The sequence below is a fragment of the Castor canadensis genome, chromosome 16 (assembly GCF_047511655.1).
Source record: "Castor canadensis chromosome 16, mCasCan1.hap1v2, whole genome shotgun sequence".
Lineage (NCBI taxonomy): Eukaryota > Metazoa > Chordata > Mammalia > Rodentia > Castoridae > Castor > Castor canadensis.
Window position 1 is genome coordinate 86,647,959 of NC_133401.1, and position 21,289 is coordinate 86,669,247.

The 21,289-nt window shown below is 49.8% G+C and overlaps 1 protein-coding gene across 2 annotated transcripts in view; it reads right to left on the reverse strand.

Moving 5' to 3' along the window:
• The window catches only part of Sh3pxd2b (SH3 and PX domains 2B), an 84,301-nt gene that overhangs the window by 45,442 nt on the left and 17,570 nt on the right, over positions 1 to 21,289 (reverse strand). For both annotated transcript variants that reach the window (XM_020162292.2, XM_074057799.1), the window contains exons 2-3: positions 11,983 to 12,063; positions 1,619 to 1,694 (exon numbers count right to left, since the gene is read on the reverse strand). In XM_020162292.2, coding sequence (XP_020017881.2) covers positions 1,619 to 1,694; positions 11,983 to 12,063 — 157 coding nt within the window. The remainder of the gene's footprint in view (positions 1 to 1,618; positions 1,695 to 11,982; positions 12,064 to 21,289) is intronic.

A 21,289-nucleotide genomic window follows, 5' to 3' on the forward strand; every position in this document is an offset into this window, starting at 1 on the left:
GTTGCCAGGAATCGCAGGGATTCCAGGTGTGCTTTGTGGATCCAGCCATACCTGTCCTTGAATCCCAGTTCTGCCATGTGTGCACTGTAAGCAGTTTTCTCATCTGTGAGATGCTCACAGTGATGCCTACCTGTAGGGTTGCTGGGGACTAAATGAGGTAACTCATGGAAACCACTTGCCCACAGTATCCCATAATAGCCATCAATGGTAGCTATTAGGACTTGAGTCAAGAGATCTTGTCTGGGTAATTCCTCTTTTCCACCTGAAATCTTTCTTTTTGGTGGTACTGGGATTTGAACTCAGGGCCATAAGCTGACTATGCAGGCACTCTACTGCCTGAGCCACACCTCCAGCTTTTGTGCTCTGGTTATTTTGGAGATAGGATCTTTTTGCCTAGGCCAGCCAGGACCACACCCTCCTATTGTATGCTTTCATGCATGTGCCACCATGCCTGGCTTACTAGTTGAGATGGGGCCACATAAGTCTTTGCCCAGGCCAGTCTTGAACCACAGTCCTCCTGATTTCAGCCTCTCAAGTAGGTAGGATTTCAGGCTTGAGCCACGGCCCCCGGCTTCATCTGAAGGCTTGATATTTTTGGTGTGTCTTCAAGGCCCTGAATGCCTTGATAACTGAGATTAGCCAACACTGCATTGCCTCCATCCCAGCTGGTGAGAAACCTGGCACGCAGAACAGACCTCGGAGGCAGGCAGAACTTCTACAGTGACTCCCAATGATGTCCTGCCCGAATCCTCAAGCCCTGTGTGTACGGTGAGATGCCACACGGCTCCCATTCTCCTTCTGAGAGGGACATTATCCTGGCAACTTCCAGACACTGAGAGGGACCCTGGCTGAGAGTCAGCGAGTAACCAAGGACCTGTCTTTGTGTGTGTGTGTGTGTGTGTGTGGTTCTGGGGTTTGAACTCAGGGCCTACACCTTGAGCCACTGCACTAGCCCCCTTTTTTTTTGTGATGGATTTTTTTTTTTTTTTTTGAGATAGGGTCTTGTGAGCTATTTGCCTGGCTGGTTTTGAACCAGGATCCTCCCAATCTCTGTCTCCTGAGTAACTAGGATTACAGGCATGAGCCACGGGTGCCTGGCAGGACCTCAGTCTTATAGCTGCAGGGAGATGAGTTCTGCCACAATATGAATGAGGGTTGACTGTGGCCTCTTCCATAGAACCTCCAGGTAAAAGCTGGGCCCAGGTGTCACCTTCACTTGGCCTCCTGAGGCTCTACACAGACAGCCCACTGGAGTGACCCTGAACTACTTACTGAGCCACAGAACCGTGAGGGTGTAAATGAGTGCTGGTAAATTGTGAGGCAGGTAAAGAAAACTAATTCAGTAGGTGTAATAATAGAAGCTGCTCATGGCCAAAGCCTTCTGAGCTCCATTTTGGAGCTGGGAATGGCAGGGCACCCCAGATGCAAAGGGCCTTGCCCAGGGCCACACAGCTAGCAAATGGTGTAGAAAAGAACTCCAAAGCTCTGCCCATGACTGAGATTCTGGTTAGGGGACAGTGCTCCCTGATGAAGGAGGATGAGCTTGTAAACTGTTCCGGGACCTGGTTGCTGTCCTGCAGTTCTCAGAGCCCCCTCTGAGAGTGAGCATGGCACCCACCTGGCAGGAAGGGGATGATCCGCTGTTTGGGGTCCTTCTGTCCTCCTTCCATGGGAAACTTGTCCAACATCTGCATCTGAAGGGGGGTGGGAATACCAAAAATGAAAACCTTTCACAGTATAACGAGTACATTGAAAGGAAATAAGTGATTTGATATATAAAAAGTCCACTTTTTCCAGCTTTCCAGAACCCTTAAGTACTGGGGAAGGCAATTTCAACTGGATCTAGGACCCCCATGAAAACAATTCTTTCTATCCAGAGCTGCAGACTGTGAAGGCTCAGAGTTGCAAGAGCTCTGAAGACTAATCTTGGTTTTCCTGGAGGGTTTTGGCCATAGGACTTGAAATGCAAACAAAGCCCCAAGGCAACCAGGGCTTTGTGGACAGCAGGGCGTCCTGCTTCCCAAGAACTGACAGGAGAGTTAAGGGTCTATGCTATGACGTCAGTCTAGTCCCCTGCCCCACTCAGAAGCCCCCAGATTGGTTCAGCAGACAGCTCAGTGCCTGGCTCCACAATTGGTGCATGGGGTGCAGCAATGAAAAGTCTCATTGTGTCGAGATAATTACAAGGGAGTGTAGGAGGCGCCACCAGAGAGGGAGAGTAGGTTGCTGGGGGGCAGAGGAGGTATGGGGTAGACTATGACAACTGAAACCTTTCGTAGCAGTTTGACATTTTAAGGAATTAATGTGAAATATCACAAGGACCCGCAACTTACTCCCTGTGTGATTTTGAAGGAGTGACATAACCTTCCAGGGTCTCATCTTTACATCTGCCATAAGGATAGCAGCTGGCGGCATTACTTGATGGGTTAAAGCTGTGCTGAGGTGGTCATTGATGCTGTCATGAAACACTTCCGGTGCTCCTGAGTCCAGGATAGATTTGCACATCCTGCAGCCCCAGAAGTGGGCTAATTCAGATACGTGATCTTCAGTGGACATTTCTGACTGGCACATGGTTTACTGATCCCCATCCCGTGCTGCAGTGGGGACTGGGTCACTCCAGACAATGGCTTCTCTACCAGGTGGAGTCCGGGGCAAGAGCCAGAGCCTCCAACAACCACGATGGCCATACTGCCCGAGTGAGATTCAAGACCTCCTCACTGTCTGGCACGGTGACTGTTGCAGAAGTGGATCCTGACCTGTCCTGACTAGAACACTGGCCAGGAGTTCAAGCAGATAGGGAAGGAGTCCTGAGCCTGTCAAAGCAATGGCTGATATATGAAAAGGAGAAAGGAGAAAGCCACCCTGATTCTCCTGATCTGCCCCTCTGAAGAACAAAAGATGCTGGGGAAAGTCCAGGAGAAAGGAGCACAACTATTTTGTAGGACAGAGAATAATTCCCTAAGTGGAAGACAAGAGAAATACATTTATTGAGCCAGGCATGCACTAGCTTCTCTACAAACATTCTGTCCTGAAATCCTCAGAACACCCTGAAACACGGATCTTTGTATCCAGGAAATCCAAGGCCAAGAAGTGAAGGAATCTGCCCGGGGACTGCAGCCAGCAATGCATCAGGGCGGCTGCCTGCAGCTCACATGCTGCTTTGTCATCATGTCACCCCAGCCTTCGGATGCCAGGGAGACACTTAGAAAGGAAGGAGAGGAATACTTTGTCAGGCTGCAGCTCCCTGCTTCCTCAGTGCTGTTTTATGTGACACCCCTTAGGAAGGTGGCCAGCCTCAGTGCAGCTGGGGTGCACAGGCTTGCCCCCAAATCCTGGGTCATGGATTTTGTTTTTTTTCTGTAGTGCTGGGAGTGGAACCCAAGGCCTTGCTCATGCCAGGCCAGCATGCTACCACTGAGTCACACCCCAAGTCTCATTATCCATGGCTGTATTTGTGGCTTTCTGTCTTTGGCTTCACTCTGTTCTGCATGGTCATGGGAAGTACTGGGTCCACTGTCCTTCAGTGGTCAGTGAGGCCACTGTGAGCCTCCCTGGAAAAGGTGGGCCTTCTTTTTTGAATCTTAGAGGTCTTCTGCACCAGCACACAGTAGGCACACAATAAAAATGGGCAGAACCAGATGTTGATAGTGGAGTGGGGGGTTGTGTAGAGAGGACAGGCCCATGTGGGCAAGCTCGGTACTCTCCAGTCAGTTTTGCTGTGAACCTGAAACTACTCTCACAATAAAGATTATTCATTAAAAAATGGCTCAAGTACAATGCAGTACAATGGAGAGAATTTGGGGAGGCAGCTTGAAGAGATGGCTGCTAAGTAAGCTGATAAATAACCCTGTCTTTGTTAACACTAAGCAGTAATTAGTAATCGCTACCAACCTCACATGGCAGCCGAGGGTCACCAAGCCCTCTCACACAATCTCATCTGAACTTTACAGAAACTGTGAAACAAATACTCTGATCCCCAAGGTGCAGATGAGAAAACTGGGGAGCAGAGAGCAGTGGGTTTGCCTGAGGTCACACCGAAAAGTAGCAGGTTAGCCAGTCCAAGCTCCCTTGTCTGTATCCCGTTCTCTCTCCCCATGACACTCGTCAGGCAGCCTCAGAGTGTCCAAAGTCAGCCTAAACTTTTCTAGATAATGCACAATGCAGATCTGTCCTCACTAACAGGACTCCTCTATTCCCTGGCGTTTTGAGTCCCCCTCTCAGTGTCCACTCAGCTCTGTGTTTTCAGTCCTCCAACAGTGAGGAAGTTGCCCCTTGACTCTTTGTTCTGCCCAGAGAGCTGACGTGTCTCCCTGGTGTTATTTATTTGTTTAAGCCAGCATATCTGAGTTTGTGCGCTGCAGTCTAACCACAGATATAACCCCGTGGGAACCAGACAGCCCTGGATGAAATCTGGACACTTCCTGTAGCTATCTGTGTGCCCTTGCCCAGACACCTCTCCACCAAGACTGTGGGACCATCTCTGGACTGAAGAACACAGCCTGCTCTGTGAGGGGCTGCGTGAAAGGGGGCCGTGCTCAAGAGAAATCCCCTTTGTTGCACTCTGCCATATTGAATAGGTTACTTTGAAACTTATTTGGGATAACTTAGAGCAGTCTGGGAGGTTGTGTGGTTTTTAAAAATTGTGTTAAGCACACACAACCTGAAATGCACCATTTCAGCATGTCTGAGTGCACAGCTCAGTGGCACTAGACACGTTGACACTGTGTGCAATTGTCTTCACCGTCCGTCTCCAGAGTCCCCTCACCTTCCAGAACGGAAAATCCACACCCTGAAATGACAGCTCATCTACCTCCTGGTGCCACCACTCTACTTTCTGTCTCTATGAGTTTGTTTATTCTGGGTGGAATCAGACACTGTCCTTTTGTGACTGTTTATTTCATTTAATGTCTTCAAGGTCCATTCTTATTATAGCATGTCAGAATTTTTTTTTTTTTTTTTTGCAGTAGCAGGGTTTGAACTTAGGCCCCCACGCTTGGTAGGCAGGTGCTTGACTTGAGCCATGTTTCCAGCATGCCAGAAGTTTTTAAAGGCTTGACTGGAAGCTTGTGGTGGAATTGGGACCTCGGGGGAGGAGGTTAGATCACTGGAGACACGCCTCTGGAAGAGACATTGGGACCCTGCTTCTCTTCTCTCTTTGCTTCCTGGCCAACATGAAGTGACCAGGTCTCTTCTGCCACATGCTTCCCACTGTGACGTACTGTGTCATCACAAGCCCAAGACCATGAACTGAAACTCTCGAAACCATAGCCAAAATAAACCTCTCTTCCTTTTACGTTAATTGTCAGAGTAGCAGAAGGCTGACTAACACAGACGGAAATGTGCTATCTGCACTGTGCAACATGGTAGCCACTACCCCAGGAATTACTGAACACTTTAAAAGTGACTTCTACAACTGAGGAACTGGATTTTAAATTTTTATTTAATTTCAATTAATTAAAATATGTATTTAAATAGATTCATGTGACAGTGGCTACCATAATAGCCACATCCAGCTTTATTCTGTGTTCTCATCACTCCATGGATGTAAACTGCAGTTAGAGGCCTGAGCATTCTTATGCTTTTGGCCTTTCTGGGACCAGGTACCCTGACCACAAGCTGCTTCTGTGCAGAGAGCTGCCACACTGGGCACACGAAGGCCTTGAAGTAGGCTTTCGAGGGGTTCTATGTGGACCCTCAGACCCAGGCTGTCCACAGCTGAGGGCCAACACTATTCCTGGCAATGTCCAACCACGGATATTATCCTCAGTAACAGGAAAACCCACTTAGTCCCAACTAATGGCAGCAGTGGTGTGCGGAGCGAGGGCTTGCTGAAACTGAGGACAGAGCTGGAGCCCAGTCAGTTCTGGGTTGGGAGAGAGAGGGAGCACATGAAGCCACACATCACAAGCATCTGAGACAGAGGGAAGCAAGTCACACCATCCAGGGCAAACAGGCTGGGCCTCACGTGGTTTGTGTTACACAGTCATTGGGACTGGACTTGGGAGGGGTTGCTCTCTCAGGATCACAATAGCCCCAAGGCCCAAGGGAGCCACAACAGGAAGCAGACAGAGGCTGAGGAGCTGTCCAGGGCAGCTGCAGCTGATGGGAAGCCTCTGGCAGGGCCTTCAGGGGCCTAAAGACACCACGCAGTACCTGGCCAACTCTATAATGAGAGCTTTGTGGTCCTGGGGGATTCTGTTCCCTCCTTGAGCTGGTCTAAATGTTGCCATGCCTGGTGTCCCAATGGACATGCCCATGGAGTCTGTCACCTCCTTGCATCTGTCCACTTCCCTCCATCCTTCTCACTCCCCAAGCCTAGGTCTGCCTCCATGTTAGCTTTCCTGCCCTCTGACCCGCTTGCTGGTCTGCAGGAGGTACCTGGTATGTACATATCGGTGCAGAAATGAATGAGTGAGAGGGTGAATGAACACTGTGGTTGACTGGTTCAGCCAGCCACTATCAGGGAGAGGACAGTGCCAGCAATCAGCAACAGGGCCAGGGAGTGAGTTTAGATGTAACTATCTCAGAGAATCGTGTGTCTTTCCATTTCAGAAATAAAGGATTGCTGACTTAATAAAGGATTGTGTTTCAGAGTGACTCCTGTGTTTTCTGAACTACATACAATCATTAAGGCAACTGTTTAAGGGGAAGGGAAAACCCCCTCACTTCTGTGTGTACCACCTCTTGGGGCACACTGCAACCTCAGAGGACAATGTGGGGAAAGTCTGAGCATGGAGAAAGAACAGCTTGAGATGTGTGTGGCCAGAGAGGTCTCAGGCCAGGTGCTGGCTGGGATCTCGCTGAGACGCTTTCAGCTGGGCCAGCCCTGCCTTGGCAGTGCGAACTCTTCATTTCTGCTGCCCCAGGAAACTGTGTGGGCACTCCTCCAAAAAGTGCACTTGGGGTTGCAAGTTCCAAAGAGGGCAGCAGTAGAGGACCAGGCTCTCGAAGGGGACAGGTCAGTCCTGTCTCAACTGAAGGTGGAAATGAGTGATCTGGCATGATGACCTGGGATGGTCTTTTTGTCATTGCACAGATGAAGGCCAGATCAAGACACAGCAGGTGCTCTGTGACCTGATGTGCTGATGCATGGACTTCCCAGCCAGGGGATGTGGGTGGCACTTACTTAGGAAGCAGTTAGCCCTCAGTCCCTTTGCGAAGCAGTGTTCTCTGGGGGAATGCCCTTCCCGCAGTGGGAGGTTTTGTTAACTCCTTAGCCATTGTCAAGGCTCTACTCAGTTTCACCTCCTGCACGAAGCAAGCCTCTCACTGAAGGTCCCTCCCTGAAGGCTGGGATTTCTCTCTACCTGGAGTCAGTGCAGTCTCATTCCTACCTTACAGAGGAGTTGGAGAATGCAGAGATTTATCAGCATCCCCTGTGCCATCCTGGAGTGCAGTTACTTCCCTGACACCCTGTGGGGAATGTTTCATGGTGTCTTCTGTGAGGGAGGCCCTGCTCCAAGGATGGCCAGGACCTCGGGCCTACTGAACACAATGAAGCAGTGGGGGGATTCAGAGTGCAAAGGTCACAGGACACAATATGAAGTGGATCCTTCGGTCTGAAGCTTGTCTGCAAAGGGCTATTATGCTCAGACTTGCTCCCTGCAGAGTAGCCTCTGCCCCATCCTCTCAGGAGGAGACAAATGGGCCACAGGAAGGGACAGCCTTGGGCAGGGTTCTCTGAGGGCAAGTTCATCTTTGCATGGATCAATCCAAAGGCAAACCGAGCACAGAGAAGGCAGGTTAGAAGAGCAGGTTTCACACTTAGCCATACCTGGCTTGCATCCCAACCCTGCTGCTTTCTGGGCACATAACTGCCTCTCTGAGCTTTGGTTTCCTGTCTGTGAACCAGACACAATACTGACTTCCTGCTTGTAAGTGAGGCTTAAGTGAGACGGCATTTAAGTTGAGCACATGGCACATATCTGGCAAAACGGTCAATCAACCCGTTGTCCACAACATGCTGCTCTCAGCGCTGTGGCACCCTGTCACCTACAGTGTCCTTTGCCATGTGTCCTGACGGAGTCTCCAGCGTGGGGTCAGTGATCTGCCACACAGTTGCTATGGCAAAGCTGGGGGCCTCACAGCGGGTTTCTATTCTAAGCCCAGGGCTTAGCCTGTCCACATACCCTTGTGTGAAGAAGACACATGACCAGATATCAACTGAATTAAGAGTGGTAGGCACAACTACTGAGGTCTAACTTTTCCAAGACAAGCAAATCAGGAGACCGAGTCAGAAGGCAAGTCCTCACTAGGGGTTCATTTTGCTGGTGACCGAGCCTCTTCTCCCACACAGCAGCCTGGGTAACACTATTCCAGAAGACTTCTGGGGACCCGCTACTCTCGTGTCCAGGCACTCGGCAGGAGGCTGACACTGTTTTCCGTCCCTCACTGGCCCTGAGTGGCCTGGTCATCTGATCCAAGATGAGCCCACCAAGACCTTTGCTTACACTGCTGGGGTCTCAGGTCTCTTTCCCTGAAGTCACAGTGCTGGTGTGTTGGATACAGCCTGGAGTTCAGCTGTCACCACACCAGTCACCACACCAGTCTCCACATGGCCCAGACAGAAAGAAAGCCAAAGGTGTGGAGAAAGGCAATTTCTCCTCCATAGTCGCCCCTGGGTCCAGTGCCCAAGGACTTCTCAGTTAATGTGCTGTGAACTTGGCTGCATTTCTGTCATTTGCATTTAGAACAGCTCTGATCGAAACAAACTCTCATGGCCAGGAAGTGGCAGGACTTGGATCAAAGCCCAGCTCTGCCTGACTCCAAAGTCCAGAGTCTTCATAGCTGGCAGCACGTCCTTTAACGTCTACAGTTCCCAGCAGCCCACACCATCAGCCACCCAGGCAGCTGGTCCTCCCTCAGACTTGACAGCCTGGACTGTGCACATCATTCCTCTCCCGAAAAATTGAGATTTACTTCACATACCACAAAATTTACCCTCTTAACACACCCTTCAGCAGTTTTTGGTATAGTCACATGGTTATGTAGTCATGAACACTGTCTAATTCTAGAACATTTGCATCACTCCCCCGAAACAACCATAAGCAGTCACCCCCCCATTATCCTCTCTTTCTAGCCACTAGCAACTCTAATCTGCTTTGTTTCTGTGGATTTGCCTGTCCTGGACATGACTATCAACTTTCATGTATAAGAACCCTGTAAAGTAGCCACTAGAGAGAGGAGCAACATAGACCACAGTGGACAAACACTTGGACTCTGGCGTTGCCCACCCAGTCTCAAATCTAAGTTCTGACATTTACTAGCTGTGTGACCTTGGGCAAACGTCTGGGCCTCTCTGAGCTTGGGTTTCTTCACCTGTGCAATTTGATAAGCTTGTTCTGAGGATTAAATGAGTTATTCCACCCCATATTTATCAGGCTGGGCCCACATTTAGTGTTTCAGAAGTACTGACTGTTTCTACATCATCACCCCATGTCACTGATGAGGACATTCAGGCACAAAAGGGTTAAGGGGTGTGCCTAAGGCCACACAGTTGGTGGGTGGCTTGGGTTCCAGGTCTCCTGACTGAATCCTTTGTTTTTTCCATTACGCCACACTGGCCTGGTTGCTCCTCCACCAAGCCTCGGCCAAGTCTTGGCCCTCCCCACACTTTCTGAGCCAAGTGACTTCTGAAAAAACCAAGGCTGCATGCCAGACAGGAGGGAGGGGACACGGAATCATGAAATCATCTGGTGTTAGGGTGTCGTTGCCCCACTGGGCTGGCTTTCTGGCCAGGAAACAGCTGAGCTGGCAGGGATGGTCCTGCTCCAACTTCTCCCAGCTGCCCCCTGGGTGGATATGGGATGGGAAGGGCTGCTTCCAGCGTGAGCTGGACCCTCTGTAATTCCATGACTTCCCCACTCTGGCTACCCATCTGGGACTCTTTAGTGCCAGACAAAGTCCTGCCTTTGGTCAGTGCTGTCTGGGAGGGACAGCCGCCTGAGGCAGCTATTTATGGTACAGCAAACCCTCAATTGTTACCAATTACGCCATGCAGGGAAGAAAACCTTGCTTTTAAGTTCTGGTAGAAAGAAAGTTGAGTCTGAATGGGAGGGTGAAGGTTTGGGGACAGGAAGATGTGATTAAACACTCAAGTGGCCCCAAAGGATGTCACTGGGAGCAAATCACATCTGTGCAGAGGGACAGATGGCAGCTGACACATCTACTGAGTCAGTCACATCTGATGCAATTGTCACAACAAACATCTTTCTTCCTAACATGCACACGAGGAAACTGAGGCTCAGAAACACAGAGGTGACACTAAGTTGATCACTAAAAGGGCAAAGCAGAGATTTGAACTCAGGGCTGCCTTCAGCCTTCACTGGGCGGGAATAGGGATTTTAAACACAGTCTAACCACACGCTTCAAATGTCAGCAATTAACAACACTTACATGCTTCCAGGGCTCAATTCCCACCCTTTTTTCCTGAGTCTCTCCTGAAGAAGACCCTGGATTAACAGCCCCAACTCCCAGGCTGTAGATTCTGACCCAGGACCCTTGGGACATCAGATTTTCCCTCTCAGAGCCTGGAATTGGCACCCAGAGGCTCCAGCTCGCTAACAATAGGGAAGGACACTTCACTTCATGGGGACTGAAGGCACCAATGGGGGTCGGGGGGAAGGGTGTTCTTGGCAGAAGTGGGCCAACAGGCAAGAGAAGGGGCTGGTCCAGAGAGGCTGGCAAGAAAATGAAGGAGGCTGGCTGGGCAAGGGTCCTGAAGTCCCATGACAGCTGGCTGGAGGGCTGCAGGCCAATCTAGGCCCTTCCCAGGCTGGCTGTAACTTTTGCTCTGGTTTATAGGGGACACACCCACCTCTTCCTATAAATCCAACCCACCCCTCTCTTTGTGCATTGACTAGCTGAGTGGGCTTTTGCTCTGAGGATGCAAAGGATCTCTAGGATGACAACCACATCCATCATTGCTCCCCGGCCCCGCTGTTCCTTCTCCAAGGTGTCAGGCTCGCAAGAAGCCCCTCCATGCCCCACCAAGGCAGCCCTCCCTGGACAGACACCACTGCCTGGAAAGTCAGGCTGGCAGCCACAGAAGTGGTTACCCAACACTCGTTCTTGGGGCCGAAGACCTGCTGTAAGGAGTCTGATAATCTCCCTGGGTCTGGGTCAAAGGACAAGTGGACTCCATGCTACTGGTCATTGTCATGGAGGACTAAGACTCCTGCCCAGGGCACCAGAAGGCGCTGGCATTTCCCTTCCTTTCTCCAGTGTGTGGCTTTTCCCTGGCCCTAGTGTTTGCTACCGTCACATCCCTTTTTGATTAACTAATTAATTAAATAATTTTTGCAGTGCTAGAGATTGAACCCAGGGTCCTGTGCATGCTACGCAGTGCTCTGCACTGAGCTGCATCCCCGCCCTTTGCCATATTTCACATATAGCTCCTGTATTAATTCATGCTCAGCTCATGCTTGCAGCAGAGCAGCAGAAGAAAACGTGTACGTGACACTGTTTGCTGTGGCTGCATACAGTTGAAGACAAACATCACAAATGAATTCATTGCACTTTAAGTAGTCAGATCTCAATTGCTTTCCATGATGCAGCAATGCTCGGCAGTCTGTCATGAAGGCATTTGAGAATGTTCTAGCAATAGCAGGGAAACCATTTAAGAGCACATTGTTATCTCCTCTTCTTTACCATAATGGGACAAGGGCTCTAAAGACTCCATCTGACATTTTCAGGAAGAGATTGGGTCCACATAGCCAAGGGTACCTCCAGGAGAGTCTGTGGCCCTCCCTCCCTCCCTCAGCCCACGTCCTCGAGGCCAGGGATGGAACAGGGACCAGGAAACCTACTGGCTGCTCACTCGTACTAACTGGCAGAGAGACGAGCCCGTGACACACAACACACTTTCCGACCCCGAGAGGTGACCATTACTTTTTCCTGCCGAGGTGCCAAAGCCACTTTGCCATCATGTGGGGCCTGGGGATAAAGCCAGCACCGTAGAAGCAGGGATGTGGAAGTCCTTACCTGCAGGTCAAAGAACTTGCTGTAGCGCCGGTAAATGGCCTCTGTGGCACCACTGGACCACGTGACCCGGATGATGTAGACCTGAGGGAGGGAGAGGAGGAGAAAGCTGTTAATGCCCAGTGGATGCTGTGGCTTGTGTGTCAACCCAAAGTTCATGTACTGGAAACTTTATGCCCAAAGCAAAGTGCTGGGAGGTGAGACCTGCAAAAGGTCACTAGGTCACGAGGGCCCTGCACTCACGAATGGATTAGCGTTTATCATTATCTCAGAAGTGGGTTTGTTATCATGAGAGTGAGTTGGTTATAAAAGTGCGTTTGGCCTGCTTATTATCTCCTGTGGTCTTGTCCTTTCATCTTCTGACATGGATTACACAGCAAAAAGGTCCCTTTGATTTTGGACTTCCAGAACTGTAAGAAATACATCTTTGGTTTTTTTTTTTTTTAACCAATTACTCATCTCTAATATTCTGTTAGAGCAACACAAAATTGAGCAAGGCAGAATTCTTTAGTCTCTGGGACTTGGGCAAAGCCCAAGATTGACAGAGACCTGGGTTTGAATGTCAGCTCTGCGAATGACCAGCTGCACAAGTTACTTGCTGTCCCAAGCCTTAGCTTTCTCCTTAATAAAATAGTGTAATAACTCCCACCTCCAGACTTGTGCAAAGGATTAAACGACATCGAGCATGGGGAAGCAACAGCACAGAATCAGCTTGTGGCACTGGCTGCTTGTAGCACTGTAAAGCGATTTCCACTCAGTTCAGAGAGACTATGCTAGTCAGAGTTTTTGTCATTGAGACAAATAAATACCTGAGAGAAACACTTTAAAGGTGCAAGGAGGCTTCGGCCCAAGATTGGCTGGCTCCATCACTTGTGCCTAAGGCAAGGCAGGGCACAATGGCAGTGGTGGAGGAGGCTCTCACCTCACTGCAGTCAGGAGACAGGCCCAGAGGGGCATCTGGAACAAGATGCAGCCCCTAAGGCCACACCTCCAATGACCTACTTCTTCCAACCAGGCCCCTCCTCCAAAAGTTTCCATCACCTCCCTACAGTGCCATCAAATTATGAATCCATCAGTGGATTAATCACTGATGAGGTCAGAGCCCTCATGATACAATCACCTGTCAAGGACTGGATCCACCAGCTGGGACTAAGCCTTCCACAAATGAATCTTTTTGGGGAGATACTTCCTATTCAAACTGTAACAAACTCACAAAGCTGGCTCTTCTGCCAGAATCACTCTTACAACCTTGACTTTTGTCAGCAGACGTCACAGAGACCTGAGTTGTCATCCATCTTCTACTTTCTGCAGGCTGCCCATCCTGCCAGCTCCACCAGTGAGGACCTGGGCCAAGTCATTCTGTCCTCTGGATCCCAGTTTCTCCATCTGTGGATTGTTTTCCCTGCCTCCCAGGACAGAAAATGAGGATCTGACACAATCAATGATGGGGACCCTTATGCCAACCACAAGGCTAGTTTTCAACTTTGTCACAACCAATGGCATACACAGGAAACAATGCCACTTCACTCTCCTTTACCCACTTTATTTACCCTCGCTCTCCCACTAACATGACCTGTTGTGCATTCCTCGTTCAAGTGTCTGTTCATTGGTCAGTGGGGTTTTGCCTCGGTATTTTACCTGTACATCTATTAAGTCTAGCTCCCTCTATTATTCTTCCTTACCCTTCTCCTCCCAGCCTGTATCGTTCAACAGTTTTCAGTGCATTCCACTGTGCCTTGTTCCTACACAGATTGATGTATTTCAGTGTCATCCACTCTCCATCATTCTCTTCTGCCCTCCTCCCCCCAAGTCTTCTCTAACAGTCCCGCTGCTGGAAACTTGTTCTGTGCACGTATGTACATATGATAATGCTTGTGTCTGTTTTCGGACCTATCTTCTACATATGAGAGAAAACATGCGACCTTTGTCTTTCTGAACCTGGCTTCTGACTGTGTATTTAAAAAAAATTCATCTATATCCCTTCAGCCACTCTATGGAAAAAGAGTTTGGAGCTGGGCAAGGACATAAGTAAGGAGGCTTTTGCACTTTTAACAAGAATTCGGAAGATGAAAGAAACCAGAACGTAGCTAGGCTAACACTGTACCAAAAGCCCCATCCCTGAAATGTTCAAGCAAAGTCTGGATGCTTGCCTGCCAAGGACACTGAATGAAGGTTTAAAAAAACAAAGAAAAGGAAACAAAAGAAAGATTGTCAAGCCTGTTCCTTAAAGTCAACATGAAGCACACTCCCATAAATGGAAAATTCTGCTTACACGACTCGTTTCTGACCTCCTGTGTATGATTTTTAAAGTTCTGGACATATGGTACAAGGGCTCTGAAGGAAGCCTAACAGGTCATGTGCATTTTTAGGCACAGACCTGACTTTTAATGGGAATTGTCCCATGCAGGGCTGGGCACTGTTCTGGGATTGGGGGCTGATAAACTGGCACATGAACTGGGTTCCAATGCCAGATCTGGTGCTTGTGACAATCACGAGGTCCTCACCTCTCTGACCACTGAGTCCTTCCCTCTGGAATGGGGACAGTACCTTCCTTGAGGACTAAGCACAATGACTAACAGGTACAGGTCTCTGCCCAATGTCTGGTGCACACTAGGAGTACACGACTAGCTCTTCCCTCACAGTGCTCACTCTGGGTTGCTTCTTGTCCCGTATCCCCTTCTTTTGACGTCAGAACCCTGATTCCCCTTGGAGAATCTCTCTCCTTCCCTAGTCTTTGTGATGGGGACATGTCTCCCAGACCCGGCCAAATAAGGCCTTGCCTGGCCCTAGCCACAGGCAGTTCAGGGTGTGCACCTGACCCAAGCCAGGCTGATGGGATCCAGCTTGGGGACTTCTGGTGGCATTGTGACAAAGAGATCCTTTTCCTACCAGAAGCCACTCCACAGTGGCATCACAGTCCTGTGATGCCATCTGTACCCCTGGTCCAGCCCAACACTGGGCATTTCACTGACCTGAGCCAACTAGTCTGCTCTGCTTGATTGTCCCCAAAGTTCATATGTGAAAGCTTGGTTCCCAGGTTGGCGGTACTGTGAGGTGCTATGGACCTTTAAGAAGGGGTACCTAAGGGGAGGTTCTTCAGTCACTGGGGGTGCACCTTGAAGAGGACCTTGGGCCCTGTTCTCTCAGTCTCTCTTGCTGCTGGCTCAAACATTACTGCTCACTCGGATACATACCTCCATCACTGCCACCCGGCACCCTCACCCCAGGTCCAACCAATGCGCTTGGACTTCAACCTCCAGAACTGTGAGCCAAACAAACCATTCTTCTTTACTGAGTTAGTTACCACGGGTATCGTTTTTAAATTAGTTAAGAGTTTCTATTACGACCAAGCCGATCCCGCCATACCAGACCTTGATGATTAGATTCTATCCCAAACCCATGGCTTAAGGAATTAAAAGCTAAGGAATTAAAAGCTGACCTCTTCATAACAGCACCACTTACAATGGCCAAAAGGTGGAAATGCCCAAGCGTCCATCAGCGAGTGTGTGTGGGGAGGTGAGGGCTGATGAGAAGTGCTTAGGCCATGAGGGCTCCACCCTTGTGAGTGGAAAAATGCTGTCATCATGAATGGGCTTGTTACTGCAGGAGTGGGCTCTTTGTAAAAGGACAGGCTTGTTGTCTCTCTTCCCCTTTCTTAACCCTTCTTCTGTATGACACCTTCCACTGTGGGATGACAGAAGTCCCTCACCAGATGTCCCCTGATCTCCAAGAATGTGAGCCAACAATTCTCTCCGTTATCAGTCAGTCTGTTGTAAGCAGTTATAGTGACATTAAATGGGCCGAAACACTCATAAAGAAAATGTAGGGGCTGGAATATGGCTCAAGAGGTATGGTGCTTGCCCAGCATGTGTGAGCCCCTAAATTCAATCCCCAGTACCACAGAAACAAAACAAAACAAACGAAAAAACTTAGAAAATGTGGTATATATTCACAATGAAATATTATTCAGCCTTACAAAGAAAGAAAATCTGACCAATGCTACAGTATGGCTGACCTCAAAGGCATTATGCTAAGTGAAGTAAGCCATTCACAAAAGCAAAAGTACTGTAGGATCCCATGAGGTACGCAGAGTGGGCAAAGTCACAGACACAAAGTTCAACGGTGGTCAACAGAGAGGATGGGAGGAGTTGTGAAATGTGACAGCGTTTCAGGTGAGGAAGGTGAAGAATCTGGGGACGAGAAGTGGTTGTTCAGCAAGGTGGGTATACTCACGGGCAACATGACAAATGTGATGTGTATTTCAGCACTACAATACAAAAATCTAGGTTTTTTAAGAGGAGGATTTCCTGCAGAGATTCACATACTCACTGACATGTCTCCTGGAAATAGCCCTAAAACTTTCTCCCAGGCACAGTCCTTAAAACATGTGTGGTACATCTGAGAAAGGACTTTTGTTCAGAACATATTTTAAAAAGTGTCAAAACTCAACAGCAAGAAAGCATCTAGCTCAATTACAGGATGGGTGAAAGAAGACCTGAACAGCTCTTTATCGAGGACTGGTAAGGAAGCCACGATCAGATGGTCAGCATCATCGGTCACTAGAGAAAGGCAGACTGAAAAGCCCACATGTTGAAGAATTGGTCACAGGCAGGTGGTGGGGCCTGTAGGAGGTGAAGCCTCGTGGGAGGAAGTGAGGTCATTAGGGCATCCTTGAAGGGGATGTTGGGACCTAGCGCCTTGCTGTCTCTTTCTCTCTGGGCTGTCATAAGGTGAGCGGTCTCCTCCACACAGCCTCCCATCATGATGTCCCATGCCGCCAAAGGCCCAAAAGCAATGGAACCAACCAACCATGGACTGACACCTTACAACTGTGAACCAAATAAATCTTTCCTCCTTGTAAGCTGTCTCACCAGAGAAACGGAATGCCAACACAACTATGCATCTGTGTGTGGCTAAAATAAACAATACCAACGAGCAGCAACGAGTGCTGGTGACAGGGTGTGGTGACTGGGGCTCTCCTACACTGCTTGTAGGAAAGCAAGTGACAGAGCTGCTCTGAAATGTCCTCGATGTGCCGAACCGCAGGGTGAACGATGGTTGGAGAACAGGATGGTCACAGTTACTTTTCAGCAAAGGGAAAATGTGTAACCTGGTACAACTGTAATGAGGAGACCAACCCTAGCATCTCCAACAGGACAACTGGACCTGTGTGGCCTTCAAGGTGACCACATAAAGTACACAAAATCTTCTGTTAGGATTGCTGACAAAAAAATATTTAACCTGAATCTCATGCTTCATAACCTAGGTTACAATTTTTTATAGCAAATTCAGGAGACAGAGGAACAAAATAAATGATGCTACAGAAACAATCAGTCAGCTCCAGAATGTTGGATGTTCTACAAGTGAAGTAAATGTCACTTCCTCCAGAAAGCCCTCAGTGATTGCTCCTTCTCCACACTATTAGGTTGGGTCCCCTGCTATCTATCACTTTGGCAGCCACTTCTCCCCATGAGGCCAGTTATATTCCACTGTGGTTGCCTAGGTGTCTGCTTTCCCAGTAAGTTCTAAGATTCATGAGAGCAGGGACCTTGCTTGTCTTGAGCGTGATGGGAAACCTGTGCTCATTAATTCATATCAATGTGGATAAGAACAGACTCCAGGAGGTCAAGGCCTCACAGACAGAACTGCTGACCTGGGCAGGCCTGAGCGCTATAGAAAGTGACCCCGGCCATGTTTCTGAGGTCATTCTGCCCCTTTACCTGTCCCTGGGTCTGCTTCACCATAGTCCACAGCCCTCCCACCCCCATGTCTGGAGCAGTGAGTCCCGGGGAGCAGCTGGCCTCCCTCACCCTGGGAATGAGGAAATACAAGACCACAGCTGAGGTTTGGAGGCTGCAGAGGGTGTCCTCCAGCTCCGCCGTCCTCAGCTCTTATGCAAGCTCAGCAGCAGGCCTGCAAACCAGTGCACACTCCCCAACCTCCTGACACAGCCCAGTCTCACCAGGACCAGAGTCCTGGCTTTCTTTCCTTCCTTCAAAGACGTGAGGAGCCGAACTGGTGGTGAGGGGGGGTAGGAGGCAGTGGGATGGGGTGAGCCACAGACAGCGGGAAGATGGCTGGGACTCAGTCTCTCCCCAATTCCCACAAGCCTGCAGGTCAGGCTAACACTTCTTCCTTTCTCCCAGTGAGGCCCGAGGCTCAGAAGTGCAGTCATTTGCCTAAGTCACACAGCTACAAGGTGCAGAGCCAGGTCTCTATCCCAGGCAACCTCTTACCCCAGTGGCCTCCATGCCACTGCACTGCAGGGCACATGCACTGCAGCTTGGCCACACGGCTGGCCTGGGCGGGGGCGTCTGTTCTCCTAACTGTTCCTGCTGGACTGCCCAGTCTCTTCCTGTCCACCTGTTATGATGGCCTGGATTCACAACCTGCTTCCAAACCAACTAGCTGTGCGGTCCTGGGAAAGTGGCTTAACTTCTCTGTGACTAAGTTTCCTCGTTAGTATAAAACAGGGGTTGCGATACTAGCAACCTGAGTCGGGGTGAAGATTAAATGAGAATGTGTGTAGAGTGCTCGGCTCAGGATTTGCATATGGCCAATGTTCCACAACGAGAAGCTGTCCTCATCCTCACCACCCTCCACCTCCTCATCCTCACCACCATCATTAAAAAGCACACGGATGCAAAGGTGAGGGAGGCCATGACCGCCCCCGAATGAACTTCCCACAGCCCTCTCCACAGCACCCCATCTTCCCAGGCTCTGTTCCTTCCATTCTCTGGACTCCATCGGTGTCACAGGGAAATGTCCCTCCATGGTTCTGGGACATAGTCTACCTCATTAGCTGGAGCACAGGTCTCCTAGCTGCTGAATGAATCCAGTCTGTGTCCCCTCCCCAGTAGCTGTGGAGAAGCCCTGACACCCCTGCTCCCAGTCCCCAGCCTCAGTATGAGTGGAGGGGTGCCATAAGTCTGGCCCAAAGGCCAGCTGCCACACACCTGTGAACCTGCTTGGGGCTAGGGCTTCATCAATTCTGGCCTTTCCTCTACTTAGGGCTGTGGACCGTCTCAGGGAATTCTAGGTCAATCCCACTTTGCTGGGAGCTGCCACTTGACAGGGTGAGGAATGTCATCTTCTCAAAGAGGACATGGGACAGAGTGACTCCTGGGCCTTCAGAATCCACTTTTCTAATTTTCTTAAACTTGGAACACTTATGTAAGGCAGGAAAGAAGAAAATAGCCCTCCAGTGATGCCCCATGTGGAAAGTACCACCTGTCCTGCCTGCCCGCCATGGCCACAGCTGATTGGCCTAGGGAGCCGGTCGCCTGATCCAAGCCAGCTCAGTCAGATTCCCTTTCTCTCTCAGGAAGCCGGCATTGGACCTGAGCATGGCTCTCCATCCAGAAAGCCGCAGTCTGGATGCATCTCCACACTGGAAGACACTTGGTCTGCCGGGAAGGACAAATAAAGGGACTGCAGACAGGTGACTTGGGGAGGGCCTGCTTGCCTTTGGTCAGTGCCCCAATTCCTGCTTCCCAGGCTCGCTTGGCCTCTGTGACACACATCAGGGGCCTCGGCCTTCCAGTAAATTCTTCTTCTGTTAGAGGAGGGCTTTCGTGCAACTAACCAAACCATTCTATAACACAGGGGAAAATTCAGGTGCTAAAACGGTGCAATTTCAATCCCAAAAGAAATGACAGTATCCCTCTCTAACTACAGGTAAATAGTAACAACAACAAAAAATCCTGCCTGTACTGAACACTTACTCCTAAAACAATACAGTGTAACAATTACTTGCTAGTATTTGCATTAGTACCAGGTCATAAGTACCTACAGACAAACACAACACACCAGTGGTTCACTCTGCGTTGGCAGCAGTATGGAGAAGTTTAAAAATTCCGTTCCTAATGCTTTCCTCATTTCCTGATTTTTTACTATACGAATGTTCCTTGTCTTACAATGGCAATATGAATTCCTCTAAATTGGGAATATCCTGATTCAAAACGCATCGACTCCACCTAACCTACAGAGCCTCCCACGCAGCAGCCCAGCACACGGGAGCATCAGTTTCCCTCATGACTGCACGGCTGACAGGCAGCTGTGTATCATGTCATATTGCATCGCACTACACTACCCCAGGGAAACCCTGACTCAGAATTTGAATTTAAAGTCAGATCAGACTGTGAACCAGGAACCATCTTTATCGTCTAACCAGAAAAAAAAGAAGTCACTTCCTAGAAAGACTGGAAGAAACGGTTCAGGGCAGCGGGGAACTTTCTTTTCTTGAACTCCAGGCCATTGCCCTTTTCTGCTATCCTGACACAGTTCCCAGGGCCACCATACAGTGTCTACAGGGTATGGTACCCAGAAGGTGACGGGATGCTGGCTCCCACACGCAGGGGACACAGCTGGAGTCGTCAGACGGGGCTCAGCTCTGAGCTTACTGTGTGGGTTAGGGCAAGTCCTTTACCTCTTGAAGCCTTTGTATCCCCTGAGAAACAGGTAGGGACCTGGTCCTTCCTACCTCAGGGGCCGTGGTAAAGCTCCAGAAATGAAATATGTGCTGAACAGAATCTTTGCTTGTGGCTGGGATTCGAGGGAAAATGTTCTCCAAATGTTGCCCAACCCTTTGTCATCCTTGGTAGGTCCAAGACCCAAAAAGCACGCAGGAACTTAAGCCCCATTTCTGAATGTCAACAGCCAAGGGGTCAGTTCTTCCAAAAATACAGATTGAAGGCAGAATCAAGTTTAGAGGCCCTGAAGGGGCTGGGCCAAGGCAGAATGGAATGGCAGGCCAAACTGCCACGCTGCCTTTCAAGACCTCCAAATCCAGGGGTGAGTTGCATGCTTTTTTCCTGCTGACCCACTAGCCTGCGTCCCTGCAAGCCACAGCACTTGCGAAAGCTCCAGGGCTGCACGGACAGACCATCCCTAGGGCAGCACGACGGGAAGCACTGCTGCCTGGCCTCGGGTGCGCTGGTATCTCACAGGTTCTCATCATGTGAACGAGAAAGCACGAGAAGGTGTTTCTGCCCTGGCAATAAAGTCTCTGGAGCACTGGAGTGTCCCCGGTCTCACTTTGCTTCGCAGACCTCTCTGGTGGGGTGTCCAGGGCTGGCCAAGGACCCAGATGAAACTCCAGCTGATGTTATTAGAAGGGGTGGGGCTGCTGCACTGGGCACATGACCAAGTTACCATATTTGGGGGATGCACTGACCAGAGGTGTTTCTTTTTGGACACTCCCTTCAACACTTTTGGCTCAAGCCTGTAATCCCAGCTACTCAGGAGGCATACATCAGGGGGATCGCAGTTCGAAGCCAGCCTGGGCACAGTTGGTGAGACCCTATCTCGA